The sequence below is a fragment of the Anguilla anguilla genome, chromosome 16 (genome assembly GCF_013347855.1).
Source record: "Anguilla anguilla isolate fAngAng1 chromosome 16, fAngAng1.pri, whole genome shotgun sequence".
NCBI lineage: Eukaryota > Metazoa > Chordata > Actinopteri > Anguilliformes > Anguillidae > Anguilla > Anguilla anguilla.
The window spans coordinates 36,343,376-36,362,646 of NC_049216.1; the positions used below are offsets into that span (position 1 = coordinate 36,343,376).

A 19,271-nucleotide genomic window follows, 5' to 3' on the forward strand; every position below is an offset into this window, starting at 1 on the left:
GGGGGGCTGAGGGGTGAGAGACCGGTTTGGGATGGCGGGACGCGGTCGCTGCATCATGTGACTCAACGGCCCTTTCCCGGCCCCGCGAGTCACAAGCGAACGGGGCCCACAATCCTCCAGCGTCTGCTTTACACGTCACGGCCCACAACCCTCCAGTGTCTGCTTTACACGTCACAGGCATCGGCCAGCCTGCCCTCTGTTCATGCTCATTTTGTTTGTGTTTGTGTGTTTGTTTTTTTATGCGCCCGTGAATGTTATCCTCGTTACACGTCCCAACGTCTCTGCTACCTCCGCTGTACCCTGGACACCCGTGATTAATACGGATCCAACCGACAGCTTTCAAAAAATGCACCGTGAAATCTGACTCGCCGTGGGAGCAGTAATTATAGCCATTTATGTATCACACTATAATTATCAAACTATTTCATCACATAGTGCTTACACTCATAATTCCAGGCCTTTTCCTCCCCCTCACTCCTCAAACCACATCTTGCTTTATAGGCTATATTCAGCTTCAACATGACAGCAATTCAAACTGACTATAATTTAATGCATGAACTCGAAGGTATTTTCGCACAGCACACAAAAGACTCTGTTCAATTCACAAGAACTAACAATGAAAATATTGGATGTATGCACAGAGTGAATTGTAGCAAGGAAGAAGAACTAAATGAATTTGGTTCAAATATTTCCCACATTCACTACATAAAAATAATTTAATTACTTTCTTCAAGATTAAATGCATAAACACAAAACGGTCATCTTAAAAATAAGGACATTTGTAGGGCAGAGTAATAGGTGCAAACTCGATTTGGAAATAATCACAGAAACGTTGCCATGTGCACCTCTGCCCGTGGACACAAAGCCCAGTAGACAGAGCATACAGCACACAGGTCCTGATAAAGCACACAGCACACAGGTCCTGATAAAGCACACAGCACACAGGTCCTGATAAAGCACATAGCACACAGGTCCTGATAAAGCACACAGCACACAGGTCCTGATAAAGCACACAGCACACAGGTCCTGATAAAGCACACAGCACACAGGTCCTGATAAAGCACACAGCACACAGGTCCTGATAAAGCACACAGGTCCTGATAAAGCATACAGCACACAGGTCCTCATAAAGCATACAGCACACAGGTCCTGATAAAGCACACAGCACACAGGTCCTGATAAAGCACACAGCACACAGGTCCTGATAAAGCACACAGCACACAGGTCCTGATAAAGCACACAGCACACAGGTCCTGATAAAGCACACAGCACACAGGTCCTGATAAAGCATACAGCACACAGGTCCTGATAAAGCACACAGCACACAGGTCCTGATAAAGCACACAGGTCCTGATAAAGCACACAGCACACAGGTCCTGATAAAGCACACAGCACACAGGTCCTGATAAAGCACACAGCACACAGGTCCTGATAAAGCACACAGCACACAGGTCCTGATAAAGCATACAGCACACAGGTCCTGATAAAGCACACAGCACACAGGTCCTGATAAAGCACACAGCACACAGGTCCTGATAAAGCACATAGCACACAGGTCCTGATAAAGCACACAGCACACAGGTCCTGATAAAGCACATAGCACACAGGTCCTGATAAAGCACACAGCACACAGGTCCTGATAAAGCATACAGCACACAGCACACAGCACACAGGTCCTGATAAAGCACACAGGTCCTGATAAAGCACACAGGTCCTGTTAGCAGCTCACATTAGAATATGGTATAAGGAGGGCTTGGATTTAGCAGCTGAAACACTTCACATCATATAATGTTTATGAGTTATGAGTTATTATGCTAAAATATTGCAAATGTTCCCACTAAACAGCTTGAGTTCTTTACACAAATGTGTGTCAATCTCTCAGCTGTCGCTAAGGGCTAAAATCAGGCAACCTGCTCAGCGATACAGCTTAAACTCAAAGAGATTGCGTTTTATTAAAATATTATTTCCAGTCTCCTAAAACGTGAATGTGGCTCACAGACGGTGGGAAGTGGTGTCCCACATGGCTCACAGACGATGGGAAATGGTGTCCCACAAACTGCAGGTCATCCGGTCTGCAGACGGACATTTTTGCTCACGGATGTAATCAGAGAGACTGGATTACTACAGGTAATCTAATATTACAGGTACAGGTACTACAGGCAGACCACCATGGCGGACGGCCCTGCAAATCATAAAGATACACACTTTCTTTTACCCTGTATGTCCAACGCTGTTAATAAGGCCACTATTTCTGCTTTGTTAAAAAAAACTGCTATTAACCTACACTTTGGAACTAGTGAGAGAAAATTTGTCAAATAAAACATTTCTATGCATATAAGAGGCATAGATTTTACTGAACTTTCACTGACTTAAGAATACATTTATTCTGTAATATTCTACTGAATCTATGGATTCATATTAATGTGTGGGCAAAAAGAGGGGGAAAAAAACACTTTAAAAAGCATTTTAAATGCACTCCCCTTTTTTAAACAGAGCAGATATGGCAACAGAAAAGTGGAATTTTACACTTGAAGCTCGGAGACGGTGTCGAGCGAGCTTCCCTCGGGCATTCTGGCCCCAGAGTGAAGTCAGTTCAGCAGTTACTCACTGTGACACGCAGGGAAATTGGGACAAATTGGACTCTGATTGAAAGATTGCAAAGCTGTTAGGCAAATTGGCCTGACTGAACAAAACCTCTGTTGTGCAGAGAAGCATGGGACAAATTTTCCCTATGGACCCCCCCCCCCCCCCCCCCCCCCCCCAAACAACCCCCCAAGACAAAGCCAGGGGCCTGATAACCTGAGTGTCAAACTGCTGGCATGGAGGGCCGCAGTGTCTGCTGCTTTTTCGCCTGTGGACACTGTGGCCCCCTGGGAATTCAGTTTCACACCCCTGTACTATACTGTCCTGTCTGACATAAACTTCTATGGTACAGCTGGATCATGTTCTCTGCTCTCATTATAGGGAAATGTAAATCCGCATAATCAGAACTAACAGCCAAAATACAATACGAGTGTACACAGTATGCCTTAAATTTGAAATGCTAATTCCAGATTATTTTTAGAGACTGATGATGGGCAAGCAGAGCTGGGAGATTAGACGGGATTAGAGGAGAGGTAAGTGACGGGCCCCCCCTTATCTCAGTGCTCAGAGAAGACGCCCCAGAGGGAGCGCCCCCCCCCGCCCACCCCCCCCCCCCCCCCCCAGCCCCAGACGTGGCTAACCGGCTGGGTGAATGCTCTTCTGCAGAAAGCCCTGGCACTGACACGCACCCAAACCGGTCTGAGAGGATCTCCACACTGCTGCCACTCTTAGGCTGGCAGTATACTCAGTAAGAAGAAAGAACTTCAGGATCGGGAACCACCGGCGAACATGTCCACGAACACTGTTGTCGGTATACTCAGTGAGAACACCGCACTGTTTAAAGTCACTCCACGCCGCTGGGGCGTGAATAATTACAAATAATTATGAGGCAGCTATTAACCGGGGCTGGAATCTCACCCAGACCTCCGTCTCGCGGCTACGCCATGGATGTATAAAGAGAAGGGCTACGCGAGAATACACAACACAAAATAAACAGTTTAAAGTGTTTAAAGTGGCTTTAGTTTATCCAGCTATGCAAAAGAAGAAAAAAAGGCGAAGAAGATGGCACGTTTGCCCTCTAAATCAGAGTAGGACGGAGAATGGACAGTTTTGTCTGTACATTCGGCAAATGCGGAGTTTAGACGAGGGGGTCCACTTTCTCTTATTTCCGAATGTGTGCTAGGCGTTTTGATGACTTGCTGAAACTAGTAGCACCATTCATCAAACATGCAGGAACTCACAGAAATCCCATCTCTACAGAAGAGAGATTGGTGTTGACTCTCTGTACATTAGTATGTGAAGTCTGCCCTCTGAACTCTCAACCGTGACGTAACCAACCATGTGATATTTGGACCAATAGCTGAGTGGGGGACATCGGAGAACAAGAAAGACATTTTCTAAAAGTTCTCCTTGGAGGCTGTCGCACACTGCACCGTGAGAACACACAATCTCATTGTGTCTTTTTGCTCAAAAAGTTCTACTTCTTACAAAGTATACTGCCTACTTTGCACACACTCACACACATATACACACACACATATGCAAACACATACTCACACACGCGCACACGCACACACAAGCACAGGCATGCGCACCCACACGCACACCCACCCACACGCACACACAGCACGCGTAGGCGCGCACACACACACGCACACACTCACTCACTCAGAGAGAGAGAGACATTTTAAATCCATCAGAATAAAGACAGACGGTGGAAACAGGCAGACATTGTTCATGCGGCCGTCTGCACGCCTCATTCCAGGCCTTAGAGCCTTTCCAACTTTGACACACTTACAACACCTCCCATGACACTCTGTGACTGTGATATTCTTACCCTTTACAAAGCAGGTGACTGAATGACTGCCTTAATCCCCGTCACAGTGAGAACAACCACAGCACTGGAGTCTCAGCATTCACACGAGTTCTGCACTGGCCTTTCGATTGATCTGTTGATTTGGAGATAAGAATATTTGGAGTAGCTTTAGTCTTCTGCCATCCTGTTTGTGATGCCATTATACAACCTAGTGACTCAGCATACCTCAGTCCTGCTGCTTTGCAATGTTTTCTGCAGAAAGCATACCCACTGGTCGGGTCAGGTCTCTGTTCTTTTGTTTTGCCCTAACTAACCCAAATTGCCTGCTATGCTCAATCTCTCTGAAAGCATCTGGTGAGGGACATGCCCGCTGAGGGCTGGTGAGATTTGGTTAGCTAAATCATACCGTGTGACCAAACGGTGCTGTCGCTCCAAATCTTATGTCATCATCAGACGATAACATCCCCATTTGAATGCGATGTGCACTTAATTCCGGAGATATGATTTTACTCACCATTTAAAAAAAGACTTTATCTCATATAGTCCCGGCTTGAGGAAGTGGGAAATAGATTTTGGATAAGGGCAGGGTTAAGGAGACAATGCCCTGGCACGCTGTTGGTTACCCAAAGCCCGCTTAGAAGAGTCATTGTTCACCCTGCAGATACTGAATCACTGCTCTAAAATAACAGCTGTTATCGTTTCTCTCCACGCTGAAAGGTCCCTTTGTGGTATCTGGTGTCCGCCATACGGATTGGACAGATTTGACACAGTCTGTTATGCAGACGTGCGCCTTTTAAACCACAACCTTCTCTATGCTACACTGCACTCATTCAGCAGGCGCTTGCAAAATATGTCCGTTCTCCTGATTTACATGACCTGGGGAACAACACTCGCAGACAGATTAACCAGGTCAGGGAATGAGACCAATTTAACATCACTAAAGCACTCGTTTTAATTCACCACGCTGGGCAAGAATCTAAATAAAAGTTCTGAAAACAAACAACGTCAGTAACAGGCCCAAAGAAGAAAAATGTAAAAGCACAAAACACAATACATTATCCTGGACTTTAACAAGGTGTGCGCGTTCAGAGGTTTGGATGAGGGGAACCAAGGTGCAGTCCGGGTCTGGGTTAGGGTCAGGGTCCGGGTCTGGGTTAGGGTCAGGGCTGGAGGTGGGCCATCTGAAGAAGGACGATTGTGTTCGTGACCATTAAAGCTCCTCCAGCGTTCCGTCTCAAAACGGCTCAGTCTTTTCAGGAGCTTGTCTCTCAGAGACCGTGCACTGTGCCCTAAATCTCAGAGACTGTGCCCTGTACCCTAAATCTCAGAGACCGTGCCCTGTACCCTAAATCTCACGCACAACACGTTCAGATCCAAACGCACTCTTCACGCTCGTGTCACTGTCCTCCAGTTCATTACCTTTGCTGGTCATTAAAGTTGTGAACATTCAGTAGAATCAGATAAACAGATAGCGCATGTTTCATCTTCCAGAAAGGCAGAACGTATGCAAGAAGCCACTAGGTGGGGGGGGGGGGGGGGGGATGTCAGAGTCCACAAACATTAAACTCATCCAAAACACCCCACCCCCCCCCCCCCCCCCACCCGAAACAGGTTTGTATCATGCGAATGGTTTTCCCCTCAACTCACAAACGAGGAACAATGTTGAAGGTAAAACTGTTTCTGTCTGAGAAAAGCAACACTGAGCAAGTCTGACAGCTTCAGGTTACACTGTTCCAAAACAATACGATCATTTTTCCATGTTCTGCATCGGAATGCCAAGACCAGTCCAAAAAAAACCCCTGAAAGAATGTGTCTGTGAGCATACCTGTGGATCTGTTTCCCCAGAGCTGCACTGACACAGCCACTGCTGCCCCCTAGTGGCGCTGGCAGAGGTAAACGGACGAATGAAAGCCCTCACACACGGGCAAGGCCCAGAGCGTGGAAAGCAGGGAGAGAGAGAATGTGTGTTAAAAAACCAGCATGCAAATGAGGCAAAGGCAGGGCTCATTATGCCTGAAAGGCCACACATGTCAGAACTCGTTTTTAGAGAGATCTCCTCTCATATCTCTCCTATTACGCACTTACTCTACGTCACTCTGGATAAAAGCGTCTGCCAAGTAAATGTAATGTAATGAGCTGTAATCTCAGGCGATCTCGGGCTCTGAGCTGGCGCGGGTATGCGGTACGGAATGGGGCGCGGGCTTGGCCTGCTCTTCACGCTAACGGCGCTACGCTCCTCAGCTCACTTCCTGGTGGCCCGGCCGGTGTTTCCCCTCCTGGGCTGACGTCCTGCACCCCCATGCAAATTTAAACAGCCGTCTTCCTGCTACACAGGCCTCTGGGGCTCATTCATAGGGTGATCATCCATCCATCCATCCATCCATCCATTATCTATACCCACACATCCTGGACAGGGTCATGGGGGGGTGCTGGAGCCTATCCCATGGAGTCTCCAATTCACCTAACCTGTATGTCTTTGGACTGTGGGAGGAAACCGGAGCACCCGGAGGAAACCCACATGGAGGTCGGGAGAACACGCAGACTGCACACAGAAAGGGGAGAACATGCAGACTCCACACAGAAAGGGGAGAACGCGCAGACTCCACACAGAAAGGGGAGAACGCGCAGACTGCACACAGAAAGGGGAGAACACGCAGACTGCACACAGAAAGGGGAGAACACGCAGACTGCACACAGAAAGGGGAGAACACGCAGACTGCACACAGAAAGGGGAGAACACGCAGACTGCATACAGAAAGGGGAGAACACGCAGACTGCACACGGAAAGGGGAGAACACGCAGACTCCACACAGAAAGGCCTCGGTCGGGAGGAGGCTGAGGGGAGAGCAGCATCGCGCCTGGTGATCAGCAGCCCCACGGCCGCAGTGAACAGCACAGGAGAGCAGCGGAGCAGCCTGCAGCTGACCCGGCCGGGCGGAGCCCAGGCGGCAGCGTTAGCGGGCTGAGACCACGGGCAGCAGCGGGACAAAACTGCCGGAGTCTGGCCAGGGCCGGGGTGCTGTGAACCAGCCGGCTCCTGACTGGGGACCCCACCAGGTCCCCCCGTAACACGCTGCGCACCCACAGCTGCCCCTGCACTCAGAGACGTAACACACTGCGCACCCACAGCTGCACTCAGAGACGTAACACACTGCGCACCCACAGCTGCACTCAGAGACGTAACACGCTGCACACCCACAGCTGCACTCAGAGACGTAACATGCTGCACACCCACAGCTGCACTCAGAGACGTAACACGCTGCGCCCCCACAGCTGCCCCTGCACTCAGAGACGTAACACGCTGTGCACCCACAGCTGCCCCTGCACTCAGAGACGCAACACGCTGCGCACCCACAGCTGCCCCTGCACTCAGAGACGTAACACACTGCGCACCCACAGCTGCACTCAGAGACGTAACACGCTGCACACCCACAGCTGCACTCAGAGACGTAACACGCTGCACACCCACAGCTGCACTCAGAGACAGACACACGTCCTGTAAAGGTGTGGAGAAGTGCACACGTGTCCGTGTTTGTGTGGGCTGCAGGAAATATCACAGGCACAGCTGCTCACTCCAAACTGCGGAGGAAGAAACTAAATATTTATTTAAGCGTGAGCCTAAACACCCCATGCAAGCGCTTTTTTTAGACTTTTAAAGTGTTTGTTATGCCATAAGAAAATCAATCTATATTGACTCTTTAACTTTTTAAAACGTACAGACAGAAAGATGACTACATTTACTTTTGATTTAAAGTATTTCCACACAGGGGGCATGTCCAACTGTAATGAATATTCATAAGACAACTTTTGACAGACAGGTCATTACACAGGCTCTTAGTGACATTTAAAATCTGTAAAGCAGCCTGCAGAACATGTAGAACTGCGTGGAAAACGATTCGGATTCCTCTTACGTCAACGCCACCAAACCCAAGTGAATCAGCAGAAGAACTGGAGCAGTTCAGCCGCACATGTGCAGTACGAGCCGCTACACAGCCATCCCAGCGAGGGGAACATCTCAGCCTCCACATCACACCTCCACACAGGGGTCTGCAGCCCCTGTATGCTGTCAGGGTCGCTATCCAGGTTAGCAATCTACTGACATCTGGCAAGGTCAGACCGTGTGTCATCAAGCCTTCCACCAAACTTTTCAATTTCAAAAACCAGTTAATTAGCCTTTTTACTGAGTACCCTTCTGCTACACGCTGATGAGGGTGAGATTAATGATATTGAGACCGTTCGACTAATGTGTGACTGAAAGTCTCATTTCTATCATGTACTTCTGACTCAGCACCCAAATCATTTCTGTTTTCAGTGTTTTAACCTTCAGTATGACTAATCACCTCTTTTCAGACTTCAACAGCCGATACCAACTTTTACAGCACTTATTCAACAACTTTTCTAAAACATGACTAATAAAGTTAACTCTAACTCTAAATTTTCTTCTTTCGGGACAAAAAAAATCACCAAAAATCTCAACAGAATAAGAAGTGCATAATGCCATAGTTTTCATTTCATCTTTATTAATAAGACATATTTTTTAAATCATGACCTTGATTATACAGGGTACTTATTAAATAAGAAATATAAAGTAATAAAACAAGGTTCTCTGACATGGCAAAGGAAAAGGACTGAAAAGTTTTCTTTTGGGCCTACAGAGGCTGCATTTGCACAGGGTCCAGAATTCCATGCTACACCACTGAAGAGAGCCATCTTGTGCCTCGTTTCACTAGTGAACTTAAATGGTGAAGAAGCCTGCTGAATGTGTGTTTTGCAGGCAGGGGCAGGTTCCATATGTTTGATGCAAACATTGAATGCGGAGCTTAATAATATATCAACATTTTCTCAATCTTTTACTTTAGCCACTGCTAATGATAAATGCTGGGTTATGAATGGCATGCTATTTGTTAGGGCAGTTTCCGCCCTAACTACAGCACAGAAGCAGCCTTACTTAAAGTAACCAACATCCCCCGTTCAGTCAACACTGGCCTGATAAGCATCTTAAGCGCACTTGCTCCGAGCGCTGCCTTTGACACAATCTCCCTGAACATCCTCCTGCACAGATTAGCTAGCCTGGGTGTCACTGCTCTTGCACTTTCCTGGTTTACATCCCATCAGCCTGACAGGCAACCCTACACTTCCCTCAAGACTCTCAAATCTGTTTCTGCTCCTGCCACTAGAGGTGTTCCCCAAGGTTCGGCGCTGGCTCCTCTACTTTTCATCACTTATCTCCTTCCCCTTGGGCAGGTCATGCAAGAGCACAGCACCGCTTTGCACTTATGCCGACAACACCCAACCTTACACTAGCTCCAAACCCTCCTCTTCTTCTTCTACTATGATTCACTTCTGATAGGTATCTCAAACAAAGCTGTCAATACACTACAACTATTTCAAAACTCTGCTACCTCCCACATATCTCTCAGGTCTTCTGTTGGCCTACTCACCCTCCTGCTAACTGTGCTACTCCTCTTCTGGCCTACTCACCCTCCCGCTAACTGTGCTACTCCTCTTCTGGCCTACTCACCCTCCTGCTAACTGTGCTACTCCTCTTCTGGCCTACTCACCCTCCCGCTAACTGTGCTACTCCTCTTCTGGCCTACTCACCCTCCCACTAACTGTGCTACTCCTCTTCTGGCCTACTCACCCTCCTGCTAACTGCACTACTCTTCTGGCCTACTCACCCTCCGACTAACTGTGCTACTCCTCTTCTGGCCTACTCACCCTCCTGCTAACTGTGCTACTCCTCTTCTGGCCTACTCACCCACCCGCTAACTGTGCTACTCCTCTTCTGGCCTACTCACCCTCCTGCTAACTGTGCTACTCCTCTCCTGGCCTGCTCACCCTCCTGCTAACTGTGCTACTCCTCTTCTGGCCTACTCACCCTCCCACTAACTGTGCTACCCTGTTGGCCTACTCACCCTCCCGCTAACTGCACTACCCTGCTGGCCTACTCACCCTCCCCTCCTCACATTTGCACCACAGACTCTCTCTTCATTCAAAAAACAGCTCAAGACCCACTTATTCAGACAACTGTACATGTAAGACATTTAACCACACACACACAAACATACATTTACTCTTCTTTTTTAAACAAAAAATTTCCCCTTATTGATTTTCTTTTACAACCAACATCTTTGTTTTCTTTCCTCTGTACTGTGTGTCTGATCCAGTTTTCCATGTAAAGTGAAAGTTTATAAATAAATGCATTAGTAGTAGTAGTAGTAGTAGTAGTATAACAACTTAATATCTTCTAAAATATATGCATGTCTATGCGCATGATTCGAGCTCCAGATAAGAACTGATTCGACAGCTGGTGAACAGCGCCCCTTTTCCTCTGATCCTACACAAAACGCCGGTGACATTTATAGTGCCTCGCATTTAAGGTTAGCCCATCCAGATTACATACAATCTGCTCGTTTCGTTGCCGTCATGTTTACAAGCCTCAGAAACTGGCTAAGGACCCCAAAGCCCCCTATGCTGCCAAAGAATTCTGCCAGTGCAAAATATTGCCTCTATAAAATAAATTAATAACTGTTTTCTTATATTATTAACTTGTTTACACGTGTTATAGTTGCATACATAAATTAAATACACAACGGAATACAATCTGGATTAATTTGAGACACTACTAAGCGTTTATTACAAATCACCAGGCAATTTATAGGGCACTTCTCACCGACGGAGGACAGAAAGATGGCGGCCTCCTTGCGGATGGGTCGTCAAGGGATTCTAATCGGGTTAAGATTAATTAAAGTTAAAAAATGCTCATGGACACCACAACCAGGCAATGTACTTCTGAGGCACTTTTTCCAATCTGCATCTTTTCTTGGTGAGTATTGCCATAGTGTAAATCGCCCTCGCGTGCCAGCTGTCAAAACTGCTGCTAACGATAACTAAGGTTAGCTAACTAATGCGTTACTGTTAGGTACTGTTAACTGGACATTGCAATCTAGCAGTCAGCAAGCTTCGCTTCTGAGTTGTTGCTACAGCTCTCGATTGACATATTGGAACGCGGACACCACTGCAGTCAGCTAGCTGTCTATGTTTAACTCTAACTGTGGTACTGTGAGCAAGCTTGTTATGCATTCCACCTTAACGAGTACGCACAGCTGGGAAGCTATAGTATTTGTAACAGAAACGTGCGCTGCCCGACACACCCATCTAGTAGAGATCACAAAGCCATTGTGGTCAGCTTGCTAACATTGTTTTACTAGCTGGCTATCCATAAAGAATACTGATTGACAGATCTAACGTTGAAAGCCCAGTGCCCTTCATAGTTCAGGTTTACTTTACAACCAGGAACGGGTTTAGCTAGGCAGCTGGCTAGCAAGTTAAGCTACCCAATAAATTCCACGAAACCGAATAATTTCTCTCTCTCCGGAACTCAGATTTATGTGCATCCAGTAGTTTGTTTGTGGTCTGAAAACAATGGCTAACAGAATAGCACAATGACCAATAACGTCTCCGTTTGGATAACCTTAGCCACGCCGAGAAGGGTAGCTGTTCTGTATTGTAAACGGACCGACAGATTCTAAGAAAAACAAGGACCATGATGCCACTGGTACCAAAGTCCCATTTAGTTGATTGCATTTATTAATTTCCATTTATAATCTTCCTATCTGGCTAACCTGATATTAACGCACTGCATGTATGTAATGGAACTAAATATTTAAATTATGTCCCATTAGATTAGGTTTGCATTGTAGAAAACAGGGTGGCGGCTACATTGCCAGTACTATACTTTGTATGTTTTGAGAAAAGGTAATGTAAACCCCCACATTGCGATCAGCCCAGCATAAAGTGAGTGTTTCCCTGCCGTTCTGCATTACCATACACACAGATTCAGAAGTACCCAGAATGAACCCCCTGACAAGAAAACAATAATAAAACTCAGCAGCAGGGGGCAGTAATGGACAAAGCACATAAGACACAGAGCAGCTGCTTTCCTTTCTGTGAGCTATGGAAGAGCCCCCGTGCTCAGAGATTCAATTTTTCGCGACCATGTTAAAAACGTGCAATCCTCTGTCAAAATAAAGGTCTGTATATTAACAGTTAGTGAGCAGCCCCCACTCTATTAATGCCTGCTGAATGGTAGGACGGGTTGCATTGCTACACTTGCACCGTATGGCTGTACGATTTTAATAAGTTGATTTTGAGATGGCACTATTTTAAACGGCCTTAAGTGAAAGGTGAGTCGGAGAATTTTGGCCCAGGGGGCTCTCTGAGCATACAATGCAAACTACTGGGACTATCAGCTAACTGGTGTTACAAAAAGAGGCAGATAGATCCAAGCTGCATCCCCTTCAGCATATGACATTCTCAGTCCCGATTAAAAACAAATTTTGTAATGATTTTAAAAATAAATGAATAAATAAATAAAAATAAAAAAGATGCTGCCTGAATCTGGAGATTTTGGGCTTTTGAACATAGAGCTTTTGTCAGGATCTGTAAACCTCTGGGTTTCTATGACTGTAGTTGGCACGACTGTAGAATGTCACAGACCATAATTTACTTACAAAGTAATTATTTGGCTGTACGTGTGTGTTTGCTTCTGACTGACTGTAAACCAAACACAAATGAGGAAGCTAACGATGCATCTTTAATGCAATTAAGACACACACAGAAGAGGAGGTTTGGGCTTGAAGATCAGCCGTTGGCGTATTGTTAAGCAGTCATTGCTCAGCCGCACCCACCCATGGTCTTCCCTGCCTCGTCAGATTAGGCGAGAGGGGCTCGAGAAGGGGTGAAAATCACTGGAGTGTAACGACATGCTTATCATCACACGCGCCTCCGCACACAAACCGCGCGTGCATCGCCTGGCAGTGCCGGACGCAGGCCTGTTTTCAATCAACACTGTTCCCATTACAAACAAGCGCACGTTGTTCACAAACAGCGTGGAAGAGATCGTTTTGGCCAATATCGAACACGCCAAGTGGTGTCTGTAAACGGCAACACCAACACTTTAATTTAATTGTGCGTCAGAGTTAAAGACATGTTGACTGGCTACGCAGGGAAACTTTGGCTCTAGTTTCTTTACTTACGTTTGGATAAATATGTCCCACGGCACATGCGAGCTTTCAGCGTTTCAGACGATTTCAGTCGCGGCTATTTTTACATCAAGTTGTCCAGAGATAGATGAAGTTCAGTTAGCGAGTCCTCCATCCTTCTGAATTCTTCCAGATGGCATCGGTAGGATGTTATCGCACCACGGGTGGCTCTGAACCGGCCCTAGGCGCAAACGGCAGGTCGTAACCTCAGTCCCTGGCTCGCATTTTTGCGTGACGCCCACCTTCCCTGTGCGCGCGTCCGCTTTGATCTCGTGACTGTTGTCAGCGGGAACTGCAGTTTTACGCTTTTCCCCCAAACGGATTGTCTGTCTTTAAAATTATGTTAAGTACTCCTGTTGAACATGTTACCTATTTGTATATATACACATTTATAAAAAGAAAAAAATATAAGCCTATAGTTAAGGTTTAAATACTAATTTCGACACTTGCAAACCGTATCTTTGTATACTGCCGTCTACATAAACTGCAGGTCGTCATCCATAAACACTAAAAATAACACTGCATTAAATTTGTATTTGAAAATGAAGTGAGCTCATTAAACATTTTTGGAAATTATTTTGTGTACCTGTATTTTTTAAATGATTACATACCAAATCAAATCAAGTTTATTTTAAAGTGCATTTCACAGAAGTCTCAACACACACACAGAAAATAAAAGTAAAATAATACAGTGACATAAGAACATTAGAGAAATTTAAATCATATACAAGTAGATGATAATAAAACAGCAGTAAGATAACTTTCGTAGTGTAAATAAATGTAAATAATGGAATATTTTATTTATGTGCGTGTGCGCACATGCATCCTTAATGTATGCTACCATAGTAAAGGCTTTTTATCTGCATTTTGTTCAATGGACTTAAGTGGACTTGATCCTGAGTTTGGTTACACTGTTGTAAGTCGCTCTGGATAAGAGCGTCAGCTAAATGCCTATAATGTAATGTAATGTAATGTAATGCATGTGAAAGGTTAAAGAACACATGGTAAATTAAGTGCACGCACATATATTTTTATTTTTCTCCTCACCAGGGGCGCCCCCTCTGAAGGTGCAGATGCCTGCACTCTCCCCCACCATGGAGGAGGGCAGCATTGTCAAATGGCTGAAGAAAGAAGGTAAGAGAGACCCCTCCCTGCCCCGCCTGGCTCTAGGGCTGCAGGACAAGGTGCCCATGGGGTGCCCATGGGGTGTCTGGCTGCTCACTAAAACACCAACACAGATTACGCATTACATCATTATGGTTTTTTAAAAATAAACTGCTTGGTTTTTCTTTTTGTCCCCAATTTGGAATGCCCAGCCGTAACCATATGCCACGCCAAACCAGAGGTGGAAAGTCTCGCCATGCATTTCTTCCACCCATGCACTCTGCCAGCTGCCAGCTGATTTCACTAATAATTACTTCTACCTCCTGGCTGAAGAATTGTGCTTCCCCAGTACAGCCCTAGCAGCAGGGTGTGTTGCTGGAGTCAGGACTCAGGATTGCATCACCATAGTAAAGCAGGGGCTCACTTATCTCCCCTTCTTGTGTCTGTTCCTCGTGTCCTTTCCTCGCTCCTTAGCTCCACCCAACAAAGTACGCAAGGAAGAGATACAAGGACAGAGGAATCGAGGAGACATGTATTGGGTAAATGGAACATCCTCGCTCAGTCAAGCTTCATTTTGAAGTCATGTGAAGCACAAGACATGGCAGATGTGGGGAGCTGGATCCACAGGTCGATCATTTATACGTCACATGTTCCAAAAAATGACTTCTGCAAAGGCTGCTCTCATGTGTCCTCGCTGAAGCCTCCTCCAGGAGCTGCTCGCTCCTCCAGGAGCCTTTATGGGTTGGAATGTCCTTAAAGATGGCGGCCCACGATTGATCTCCAGGTCAGGCAAGGACTGAGGGGACGAGGAGGGTTAAAATTAGCCATTGGAATGAGCCCAGTGATTTATGGACTCTGTGAAATCCTTAAAGGCAGGTGATCTCAGAGATCTGTTTGTGGTACAGAGTGGATCTCTCAGATCGGTTTGTGGTACAGAGTGGATCTCTCAGAGATCTGTTTGTGGTACAGAGTGGATCTCTCAGATCTGTTTGTGGTACAGAGGGGATCTCTCAGATCTGTTTGTGGTACACAGTGGATCTCTCAGAGACCTGTTTGTGGTACAGAGTGGATCTCTCAGATCTGTTTGTGGTACAGAGTGGACCTCTCAGAGATCTGTTTGTGGTACAGAGGGGATCTCTCAGATCTGTTTGTGGTACACAGTGGATCTCTCAGAGACCTGTTTGTGGTACAGAGTGGATCTCTCATATCTGTTTGTGGTACAGAGTGGACCTCTCAGAGATCTGTTTGTGGTACAGAGTGGATCTCTCAGAGATCTGTTTGTGGTACAGAGTGGATCTCTCATAGATCTGTTTGTGGTACAGAGTGGATCTCTCAGATCTGTTTGTGGTAGAGTGGATCTCTCAGAGATCTTCTTGTGGTACAGAGTGGATCTCTCAGATCTGTTTGTGGTACAGAGTGGATCTCTCAGAGATCTGTTTGTGGTCACAGAGTGGATCTCTCAGTAAAAAAGAAAGCTCACTCGTGCTCACTCTTTTCTCTGCGTTTATTTTCACCGTTCTGGCCCATGACCTTTGACCTTTGTTCTGCTGTTTTCGTAAAAGAAACAGAGCTTTCCTGTCATTGGAAGTGGAGTGTGTCACTAAGGGACCAGAGTAATGCCAGTCTGAATCCCAAGCTTGATGCTTTTGTACATTAGAGGAAGCAAAATGACCCTTTTTCCCATACTGTACGTATCTAATGTAAAACAGAAACCATGTAACTGAGCCTGAATAAGGAAAGTAAATACCTGTGTAAGGTTTTATTAAATATTCTTTAAAATCACTGTGTAAATCAATATAAGTACTTAAAATAAGAATGATGAACACGGTTCATTCGCGGTTCGTAATGAGTCATATTCTGATGCGTTTGATTGGTCGGCATGTCTTTCTGCATTAAGATCTAAAAAGAGGGCGACTGATGATTGGCCGTGCGGAAACGATCAGTCAGCTCCTGTCGGAGGTCGTCAATTATTGACCCCCGTAAGACGATGACATCGCCTCTATCTTTAGCGCACATCGTCCCCGGATAATGAAATCACCTTCGGGCCTTGAGCAGCTCATTATCCCCACAAACGCCCGGCCTATTAATTTAACAGCAGCACTGAGCTGTGATTCATTAGGCTAGAAATGGGCCCGTTCCATTCTCCAGAGCCCTGCTGATGTGTGTTTGGCTCTCCCGAAGACGATGGTGTTGGGTGTCTTTACCGTGGGTTCAGATGATGGTGTTGGGTGTCTTTACCATGGGTTCAGGGTAAGCTGGGGGGTCTGGGGGTCTGGGGGCTGGGGGGGTGGGGAGCTGGGGGGCTGGGGGCTGGGGGGTGGGGAGCTGGGGGGCTGGGGAGCTGGGGGGCTGGGGGCTGGGGGCTGGGGGGGGGGGGGGGGGGTGGGGTCGTTGGCATGCGTGGGCTCGTGTCGACGCGTCTTTTGTGTGAGCGCATCAATTTGCCGCGTTTGATTTACGGCTCTGCCCGACAGCTCCCACACTTCAGCACCGGGCACTGGAGCCCAGAGAGGAGTGGGGTTTAAATGTGACACTGATTACGAGGATGCTGTGCGTGTGCGTGCGTGTGTATGTGTGTGTGCGTGTGCGTGCGTGTGTATGTGTGTGTGCGTGTGTGTGTGCGTGTGTGTGTGTGTGCGTGTGTGTGTGTGTGTGTGTGTGCGTGTGTGTGTTTGTGCTCGTGCTCATGCACATCAGCTCGTGCGAGAGTGTTTATTCATGCGCATGAGCTTGTGTGTGTGGGTGTGTGTGTATGTGCGTGTGCGTGTGTGTGTGTGTGTATGTGCGTGTGTGTGTGCATGTGTGTGTTTGTGCTCGTGCTCATGCACATCAGCTCGTGCGAGAGTGTTTATTCATGCGCATGAGCTTGTGTGTGTGGGTGTGTGTGTATTCATGCACATTAAATTGTGTGTGTGTTGTGAGAGTGAGAGCTTGTGTGCCTATTAGAATGCAGCAATATGAGAAACGGAAATGGTACAGTATGTAATGGGTTGAAGGTCGGGGGGGGGGGGGGGGGGGGTGTAGGATGGGCTCCTGTTTAAACTTTAATACCCAACCCAGCGCCTGACCTCTGAGGCTATCTGTTATAAACACACAGAGGTCAGATCTTCCGTGGCCTTGAGGTCAGATCAGAGCGCACAGCTCCTGCTTCTGCAGGGGGGGATACAGGAAACTGTCCTGAGTTCCCCTGTGAGGGGGGGTAAGGTTTCAGCTCCGACAGCTAGTCAGGGACAGCAGGGGCTTCTGGGAGAGTGAAGGCATGTGCTCTGTGCTGTATGCTCCTCTTCCTGTGCGCTCCTTTTCCTCCTCTTCCTCCGTCTGGTGATGAAGAGCAGTGGCGTGGCGTGTTTTATGAAGGCGAGAGATCGTTCCGTTCATCTGATTTACCCTCTTCCACTCAGTCAGATCTTTGTGGATTTGATTTTTGACCTTGCTCCCTCCCCTCTCCCCCAGCCTCCAGTGGCCCCCACCCTAGGGAAATATGTGGAAAAGCCAATAAGCATTAATATTTCATTCCCTGGTATCACCCGTCAAATAATCTGGCTCTTCATCTTAGTGGCGATGGTGTTGTGGTCAGAGGCCCCCGCTTGGCGAATCGATGCGGGGGGGGGGGGGGGGCTGTCCGTTTCTCCTGGTTGCCATGGGTGAGTCGTGACTAGTCTGCCGATGTTGACGCTCCTCCAGCTCTTTGGTGAGTCATGTGGTCACATCATCTTTCATTAAGGACGATATTCCCCTGCCGCTGTGGGCAAAATTAATTTCACATTGTTTACCGTGTGTAGGGACGACCAAAAGCCTCGCAAAGTGACGAGTGAATGAATAAACGGAGAAATAAATAAGAGAGCTAATACATATGAATAAGTATTGTTCAGCAATAAATAAAGAGTACCTGCTGTAAACGTGTTTTATGTTGCAGCCATTTATTGCGCCAGAGGCAGTGCATTTAATGCAATGTTTACGCTGTAAATTTAGTTAAAATATCATGCATAAAAAAGGTGCCTAATCACAGTCAACCGAACCTCTTTATTCACCATTTATGGTTAATTCAACACTTTTACCAGCCAAAATCACAAAGCTGTACACTGTTTAAAGCATAGCTGTATACTGTGCTTAATGCAAAGCTGTTGACTTTGTAGCTCCCTGTTTAATCATAATTAAGTTTAAATGCTTTGTTATACAAATAAAATGAGTTTATATGTGTGCGTAAGCTGACTTCTGTGCTCATCTTCTGTGAGTGTGGGAGCGTGCGTTTGTGCTGGAATGTAATACAGGGAGGCATCAGCCAGTACGGTTATTAAAGTTACTGACATTGGCCCCAGTATTTCCGTATACCCCACACCAGATAATTATATATTTTTCTTTTCTTTTTTCCACACTTATTGTCCTTTCTTGTTTATTTGCTGAGCGTTTTCATTTCTTGGTTTTCCAGTATGAATTTCTATTCTTGTCGTATTTTCCAATCATCGGTGCAAATCAGTTATTTATTGCCATGTTTACTTCTTAATGCATCTGTATTTTTTCAGGATGCAATGGTTCTTGGGTTAGGGTTAGGGTTAGGGTTAGCAAAATGGCATGTGTCAAGTACGTGAGAAAAAAACACAGCGCTGACATCGTTTAAGTCTGCTGTTTGGAGCAAAACCACAACATGAGAACCATCGACCAAACCAAACTAGTATTCTTAACCATTGCACCCATAATATGTTTCTTATTCATGCATCTTAATT

The 19,271-nt window shown here is 46.5% G+C and overlaps 1 protein-coding gene and 1 long non-coding RNA gene across 4 annotated transcripts in view; one reads left to right on the plus strand and one right to left on the minus strand.

Moving 5' to 3' along the window:
- The window catches only part of LOC118215337, a 28,940-nt gene extending 15,241 nt beyond the window's left edge, over positions 1-13,699 (minus strand). For both annotated transcript variants that reach the window (XR_004762807.1, XR_004762806.1), the window contains exon 1: positions 13,438-13,699. This is a non-coding gene — a long non-coding RNA (uncharacterized LOC118215337). The remainder of the gene's footprint in view (positions 1-13,437) is intronic.
- Positions 11,074-19,271, plus strand: part of pdhx (pyruvate dehydrogenase complex component X) — a 60,677-nt gene continuing 52,479 nt past the window's right edge. Inside the window, exons 1-2 of one of the 2 annotated variants that reach the window (XM_035396018.1) lie at positions 11,074-11,225; positions 14,494-14,577. In XM_035396018.1, coding sequence (XP_035251909.1) covers positions 11,090-11,225; positions 14,494-14,577 — 220 coding nt within the window. In that variant the 5' untranslated portion in view covers positions 11,074-11,089. The remainder of the gene's footprint in view (positions 11,226-14,493; positions 14,578-19,271) is intronic. The other variant, XM_035396017.1, reaches the window with a different exon arrangement.